Below are 8211 nucleotides of genomic sequence, written 5' to 3'. Positions count from 1 at the left end.
ATCAGATGCGTGTTAACCAAAGTGCATTTCAGAAACTAAAACGACCAACAGTTCGTGTTTTTTTTTTTTTTTTTTTTATAAACCTGCATGAATCTACGAGGGTGTCCTCCAACTGTGTATCTCTCCATCACCAACAGCATTTTTTTTCTTTCACTTTTCATGACAACAATGAGACGAGAAGCAGGTGGTGTGTTTAAAAAAAGCGCCCCCCCCCCCTCCTCCTCCTCCTCCCCCCTCTCAGGGAGACCCGCTGCGCGCCCTGTCCCGACTCGAGTCCAGCCCGCTGACCAGCCGCTGGATGCTCTGCAGCTCGTTCGCGGCGTCTTTCTCCGGGCAAGTCTTTGGCGACATGGGGACCGAGCCGGAGGACACGGTGGTGGAGGACGAGTGGCTGGTCACCTCCGACGTGGAATCCAAGGTGACCCCGGACGGCGGGCTGGCCGGGAGGACGCCGTCTCCCTTCAGCTCGGTCCCGCCGCCGCCGGCCATGGGGGGCATCGCGGTGGTGAGCAAGGTGCTGTCCGGTACCGTCATGGGGAGGGAGTAAGGGCTGTACCTGAGTCGGGGGCGCACCGCGTTCAGGAAAGGGTGCCGGTGCGCCGCGGAGGAGGCCGCGGCGGCGGAGGAGGCTGCCGCCGCGGCGGCCATGTACGTGTACGGGTAAGGGAACAAACTTCCGAACGGAGACATGGCGAGGCCCTGCGGAGACAAGGGAGAAGCGCAGTGTGAGCCACGGGGATCATACGACACCTTTTCTGTGCACGTGCGCACAGTGTAGGCAATCAAAAGTCAAAACAAAGAGAGGCCTGCACGTGAAATAACACCAGAGGACATTTATGATGATGATGAGGATGATGATGATGATGTTTTCCTCTGCATGTTCCGGATTAATGTCGAGAAGCAAATGCGTGAAAATGTTTTGATTTTTCCTTAAAGCGGCTTTACTTGTTGCACTGCTTAAGACGCCGTCTCGACACTTGGCTTGAGAAAGGCCCAACGTGACGTAGTCTGAGTCTTTTTTTTTTCAATGCTTCCATTCACATAGGCTTTTCACAGATAAAGTCATAACAAAATATGGAGAAGTAAAGCTTCAACGCGCAGCATGTAAACAGCTTTTGGTGCTCAAGAATTTGTAATGCAAATACAAAGAAATCCTATTGTCTGTGGCTGCAAGCAAGCAACAGGGTGCCACTAAAACACGTTGACATGAAATGGAAAAAGACAACTTTAGTTGACTATTACATTTAAATACTCGCCGTTATGGCCCTAAAACAGACTAATGAGATCATGAAAGGAGGATTGTTCTCCCAGTCGTCCCAATGTGCTCGCTTTCTTTAGAACCCTTTTTTTCTTAATGAATGACGGTTGGCGTCTATACCCAGAGGGAACAAAAAGTTGGTTTCTCATAGATTATTTAACTATTGCAGTTGCCCAACTTTGAATGTTAGCCCATTCGGCAGGAAAACAAAAATAAACACACGCTCCCTCTCTCTCTCTCTCTCTCTCTCTCTCTCACACACACACACACGTATGATTTAGAAACACGCGCATTGACATGATGAATGGGCCAATAAAGACATGTAAATATCTGGCATAAAGGGCCAACAGTCTGCTGTACATTACAACACGTGGTTCACTAGGGGCGCAGAGTAGGCCGAGGCCCAAGAAAACAGGTTTTACCTGCGATGCCAAGACATGTTGCTGCAGATGAAACGGCAGGCCTGGCGCTCCCGTAAAGCTCTGCGAAGGCGATGCCATGCTAGTGGTGTCCATGGTGCTCACGCCTCCCGTGGACACGGCTGCCAACAGGGGCCCCATGCCCGCGGCCATGTTTGAGAACGCGCCTCCCATGTTGAACTGACCGGGGTGCAAGAGAAACGGATGCGCGCTCCCGATGTGATTGAAAAACTGTTGTCCCGTGAGGCCCGATGGAAATCCAAAATTAGGCATGTGTCCGTGGCCTATGTGCGGGCTGTCAGTCTGAACTGTCAAAGGCATGAAACCGTCTTTGCTTATCGACCTGCACTCGTCCGCTTTGGGATGCTCCAGGCTCGGACTCTTGAGGTCTTCTCCGGAGCGAGTGGTGCTGGAGATGACGGTGACGGGGCTCTGTCGTGAGTCTGCCTGGCTTTTCTCAGTCCGTGGACCGCTTTCGCGGGTCCTGCTGCTAGAGTCAGTGCCGTTGAGAGGGTGGCCCTTGGCGGGGCTCGCCTCGTGATCCTTCCCGTCCTTGGTGGTGGTGGAAATCTTGCTTGAGTCCGGGCCATCTTTGGTGTGACCGTCTTTGCTCTCGTCGTCGCTCTCCTCGTCGCTGTCGCAGAAATCTGCACCAAAATGAGCAGAAAAATGTATGAGAATCTTTTCTTTCGATAACAGGTGAAATAAGGGGGGGTTCAAATTGCAGTTGAATTGCATTAGTTTTTATTTTCAAATGGAGTTCATTTTCTTTGTAGTAACTGAAAGTGTCTCCGTGTAGAGTCTCCATGTTTTAATTATCCTCATAAAACGAATCAGTGTAGCCTGTCTTACTTTGTCCAGCCATTCCTACCGTTGACCCTTCTTCAAACACAAAAATAACGTGCCGCAATAGAAATGACCGACGACCTGTGACTGGCTCGTGGGGTCCGTCAACTCACCTTTCATGTGCGGGGGGCCCGCGGTAGACACGGCAGGGGATGAGGCCTGGCCGAAGCACTTGAAGGAAGCCTGCTCCCCGGAGGAGTCGTCTGAAGCCCCGGTCTCCTTTTTCTGATGCTCCTCGTACGAGCGCATGGACTGAAGAGCCAGCTGTTTCCTGCGCACAAGTACCCGGGCTTACTATAGCACATCTCCGGGGTCACAGACAGTACCAGCGGCCCGATGAGTGGGCTGGACGCTCGTTTGAACGAAGCACCTTCGTGATGAGGAAGCTGACTCGACCCACACGCGAAGGTGTATGGGATCCGTTACAGTGGCGTTGCTATATAGTCATTTAAGAAATGTATCCATCGATCTACGTTTAAAACGTACCACGTGTTGGGATAAGCTACATTTATAATTGCAAAATAATTATTAGTGAGTGCAATGGAAGTAGCTAAAAGCCACATCCAACCATAGTGCTCCAGTTTCTTTTAGAATGATGGTGCCCTAAAGCCCATTAAGCTATTTGATTAGAAACTGTGAAGAGCCACACTCCCTGCGGGTTAATGAGGAAGCTTTGACGCGAGCTTAATCCACCGAGATCCCCGCCTGTCTCCGTGTATAAATCCAAAGACTTCTGAAGTGCTTTTTGTATTCTTTTTTCCGCAATGCACTTTTCTTACCTCTTTTCCCGTCTTCCGTTGCCCGTGTCACGGAATCCTTTAGCAAAGGGATTATGGTCAATTTTCAGCTGGGTTATCTGAAATAATACAAATGATGCGTAAATATCAACGAAATGAATTTCATTTCCATGTGGCATTCTCGATTAATGCATCTTATTTTCCATGTATTGTGAAGCCCCAAAGCGAGTTCTAGTTTGCGACACAATGCTAATAGTTTTGATTGTGCAGTTAAAACACAGATTCAAAAAACAAACACGAAAGCATGTAAAGAAAACACACACATACACACACTTGACATTGGCACGTTTTTTCCAGCCTTTTTTTGTATCAAACTTTACTACCACAGTACTTCCGGCAGTGTTACCCATGCTGTTTCCCAACAGTATCATAGACGTGAGGATATGATTTTAATTATTTGTGTATCTCAGAGAGAATGAACTGTCATCATGCAGCTCAGTCTGACACAACCAAAATGTGTCCTTTTCTTTTTTTTTTTCTCCAATCAACGGCACAGTGTTGGCTTCTTGTCTCATTTCTCAAACCCCAACCCCTTTCAGTTTTACGCACACACACACACATACATGTGCACGCGCCCGCACGTAAAGAGAGAGAGAGAGAGAGAGAGAGAGAGAGAAAGTCTGGGTCTATGCCAAATCCTTTCCACGTGATTAAATAAAAAGGTAGAACTGTAAAATTCCTCAGACGTATTACCTTCCACACCACAGGCTGCTGAATATGTCACTTATACCCACATGACCCGCATACCCCTCCACACGCACACACTACATGATACTCCACTCTCACAGGCTCCAACAGATATGACGTCTTTCATATTTGATGACAACAAAATGGTGCAGGGTGACACGCATGCGTTTGAGTAAACATGCAGGTACAACCCCGAGCCTGTGAGCAATAAATTGCGCCTTACCTTGTCGTTTTGATAAGCGGTCACCGCAATGAAATCCGTTTCAGGAAAAACGTAAGTCCTGAAGGTACTGTACGGGAGTTTGAGAATATCGTTGGCCCTCACGATGTGAAATCGAGGCTGATATTTGTGCATCGAGTTAAGAATGGTCTGCAACACACAATCATAAAAGATGGCACCGTTGAAGTCACTCTAGCATCAGTCAACGGTGTACACACTTTATTCACATTGCATCACATCATGCACATTCTTTAAATGCTCTTATTTGAACCGAAGAAGCCATGTCATTTAAAGGGAATTGAATCGTGTGATTTTACTTTTAAAAATTATATATATATATATTTATTCATCGTTAAATATTTAATCAGTTTAGTAAAAATGGTTGAATATGCAGGGGTGTACAGCATAGACTTAATTATGTTTCGTAATAATTGCAATATTATTACAAAATACAATTTTTTCAAGGTAATGATGACCACAATGTAGTTGTATTTTTGTATTAATGTGCTATATTGGTCATATCTTCCACAGAAGAATACACCTTAATTAAACGAATGGCGTCGCTTCAAACAAAACACATTTAAAACAATCAAAGTAGACATTTTACTGATAAAAGGGTAAGTTGGTAAATAGAAAAATTGACATACATTAGTTGAACTTACAAATCCATGCTTGTCGGAGATGTTATTTGTCAGCTTGAGTTTGTGAAAATTGACGACTTTTGACATCCACTGTTCACCAGTAGCCGGACTGTCCGGGTGAATGTACATCCTCTTTGGCATTTCGGGGTCGGCTTTCCCTGCCACCATCCAGCGGGAGTTATGAAATTTGTATCTACAGTCGTCGGCTGCAACAATATCCATCAAGAGAATGTATTTGGCCTTTTTGTCCAGACCAGTGCACCTCACTTTGAACGGGGGGAACATCCGCCTGTGACAAAGGCAAACAACCGATGAGTACTTTGCGAATAGAAATCTGCTTAAAATATTTAACACATCTTAAAGATATTTTTTTTTCATTGACCTAATATAGAATCAGTTCTTTAAAAAAATGTTTTGCGTTAGTTTGACAAATGAGTCTCAGTCTGTTTTTTTTCCGATAAGTTTCCGATAGATCGGCCGAAAAAGTGCCCCGCGATGAAGAAGTAAACGGTGTTCTGCCCGTAGTTGGTTTCTCCTGTAGACAGCATGCCATCGCGGTTTGCATGCTGTCTTGATTTTGAATGCCTCGAAAGGCCTGCAGACACACAGTCTACAGCAGCCATCTTTGTATACTGTCACTCTGATTATGAGGAGAACACTTAAATCAGAGCTCAACATTTCAGTGGAATTTATCGGTCGTTGGGAAGTTTTTACAGAGTCTTTTAAAATGACCAGTGGGATTACGAGAGAGACAAATGTTTGATTCAGGGAATCGGTATAGATTGGTGAAAGTGCAAGACACGGTAATTGGAAGCTTACTATAACTCACCAAGCAGCCACAGGCCTCTTTTTAATGTAACAAAACACTAGCTGGTTACCGACGTTGAATACGTGTGTGTAAACAATGGCCTCATAGCTCTCGTATTTACACACACCAGCTTTTGTCTTTTTTATTTGTCAATATAAAATTTCTATCTATCCAGGGATTATTTTTGGACATGCTATTATATTGTGGTGAAAACACATTATTGTGTAATAAATGCCATATTTACATAACCACTGTGAGCCAGTCACGCTGCCATCCAAGTTTAAATTGACCTTAGACTGAGCCTTGAGAGATTTGCATGAAAGGGACTGTAAACTCCTACTGTGGCGTATTAATACGTGTCTATATATCGATGTATGTATATAATAGTAATACTACTAATAATACTAGTTTTCAATAAACACAACAGGTGTCTGCAGGTCAGGAAATATATGACATTTTTGTGATGAACACACAAAAATAAATCTGCTTCACCTTCCGGATTTGGTGATCACCATCTCGGTGCCCCTCTTGTGGAAGAGTTCCCAGAGCTCCTTGGCTTCCAGGTGAACTTTCGGATCGTCTTCCACCTCCTCCTCGGGCTCCAGGGTCTTCAGAGGCCTGAGGTGGGCGGCGGCAGCCTGGTGCCCCAGCGACGAGAAGTGGAGCCCGCTCTCCGCGGCTCCCATCAGCTGGTCCATGATCGGCTTCCCCAGGGCGCCCGGCAGAGACAGGGAGCCGCTGTGAGGGAGCGCCAGGGCCGGGAAGAAAGGAGGCTGGTGACCCAGCATCGCGCTCATGGCAAATTCCGGACCCCGGTGAGGTAAAAACGGATGATATGCCATACTCGATCCCTGTAGGACTGGATCTCTCATCAGGAAGTTCATCCAAGTGCAGGCAACAACTGGAGACGACTGGGTTGATGCGAAACGAGATGTTCTTTTTTGTTGTTGTTTACCAGCAGTTCGATGAAGACCAACAAAAAAAAAAAGATGAAAAAATGAATCTGAAGTCGGAAAGCTTCGGAAACTCCTACTTCAGCTATGCAGAAAAAAATGACCGCTTTTTCACGAATTGTCGGCGAATCTCTCAAGTCTCTTGGTGCGTTATGTTTAAAAGTCTGGAGGCAGAAATGTAAAAATGTTCTCCATAATTCTGGAAAAGTGCTGCGAGACCGATTTTCTTCAGAGGTCGACGCGCACCGGACACCTTTCCGTGTCTCGCTGGCTCGCGGACATTAGTCGAATTAAACCAACTTGGGTGAGTCACTTAATTGACTGCAGTGCATTCTTTCTCTTCTGCTGCTGTTTACAATATCGGCATTCCCGTTAAAAAGCGTTCCTTCTTATTGGCTTCAGTCCTGCAGCGACGGGCGACGTGTTGAAATATTTCGATAGCGCCGAATAATCCCCCTGCCTTTACTTGCTCCGGACATGCACCCTCGCGCGCGCGCACACACTTTATTCCTCCTCTCTCTTTCACGCACACACACATTTCAGAGAAAGACGTGTGCAGAGAAAGGAGTCCGCTGACGGCCAGTGAGTGAGTGAGAGAGAGAGAGAGAGAGAGAGGGGGAGAAAGGGAGTGAGAGAGAGAGGTGGTAAGGTCCCAGCTCCGTGATTTTCCTAGCGCCTCTGTGGCCCATCGGGCTTCATATTGTGTGGATGGGTTGCATGTTACGAGCGGCAGCGCTCCGTTTGATTGGCTCTTTGACGCTTTCGGACCAATGGCGTGGCGCCGTGGGCGTGGTTTTAACAGCTCCGGGTGGAAGGGAAGGCGGGGGAGGGGGGGCAGACTTCGGACTTATAAAAAGGTGTTTGGGGAAACTGGTAAATGGGTTTTTTTTTTTGCCGTGAAACGCCACCGCGTCCCGCTCGGTGTTGTGTGAATATGTCAACATCGTTGCGGAAGTTGCGCTGCCGGTCGCTCTGTGGGCGAGGGGGGGCGAACCGGGAGAACCGGGCTCGCTTCTCCCAGAGCGAGACGTCATGTTTCGCCGGGGCTGTTTGACCTTCTCCTCCGTCCCGCAGCCCACTGCTGTTCTTATGCTTTCAATATCGCTGGCGCGATTTTTTTTTGGTGAAAAATTCATCCATAAATATATTTGTTTTTATCATTTATTATATTTTGCACGTTTCCAGAGATGTAGTGTCGCCGAAAACCAGCAGAGCGGCCAGCATTTCCGTGCAACGTCCTCCTTTGAAATCAGCTCAGAAAATATGAGCCGACGGGATGAGGCGCTCGATGATAATGTTCACCAGGATGCCGCTAGAATGGCTGTTGTGACATTCATCGTGCTTTATCTTTGCTTTGTTAAACTTCATATGGATGTGGAATTTATTGATTTTTTTTTAGTAACACTAAAATTGGTACTACTTCGGGTCAGTTGTGAATCGGCGTGTTTAGAGAAATTTACTTCGCTTCTTTGGAATTCGAGGGAAAACGAAAAGTGAACCTTTCGGCTGATTGTCAAAATGCGTCCAGCTGATCTTTACATTTTGACTTGAAGTATAGCGTTTTATAAGAACTTAGAAGAAG

General features: G+C 46.5%; 1 protein-coding gene across 2 annotated transcripts; it reads right to left on the bottom strand.

The window, feature by feature from the left end:
* Positions 1–216: 216 nt before the first annotated feature.
* On the bottom strand, positions 217–7314 carry tbx3a (T-box transcription factor 3a). 2 transcript variants are annotated; one of them, XM_037485375.2, is made up of 7 exons: positions 6169–7314; positions 4890–5157; positions 4231–4377; positions 3303–3379; positions 2637–2794; positions 1681–2324; positions 217–699 (listed from the first exon to the last, which is right to left on the bottom strand). In XM_037485375.2, the coding sequence occupies exons 1-7, from the start codon at positions 6558–6560 to the stop codon at positions 238–240; spliced, it is 2148 nt and encodes a 715-aa protein (XP_037341272.1). In that variant the 5' UTR covers positions 6561–7314; the 3' UTR covers positions 217–237. The 2 variants fall into 2 exon arrangements, with proteins under 2 accessions (XP_037341272.1, XP_037341271.1); XM_037485374.2 differs by having other exon boundaries at positions 219–699; positions 4875–5157.
* Positions 7315–8211: the final 897 nt, after the last annotated feature.

The sequence above is a fragment of the Pungitius pungitius genome, chromosome 18, assembly GCF_949316345.1.
Source record: "Pungitius pungitius chromosome 18, fPunPun2.1, whole genome shotgun sequence".
NCBI lineage: Eukaryota > Metazoa > Chordata > Actinopteri > Perciformes > Gasterosteidae > Pungitius > Pungitius pungitius.
This window is presented reverse-complemented; position numbering and strand designations above follow the sequence as displayed.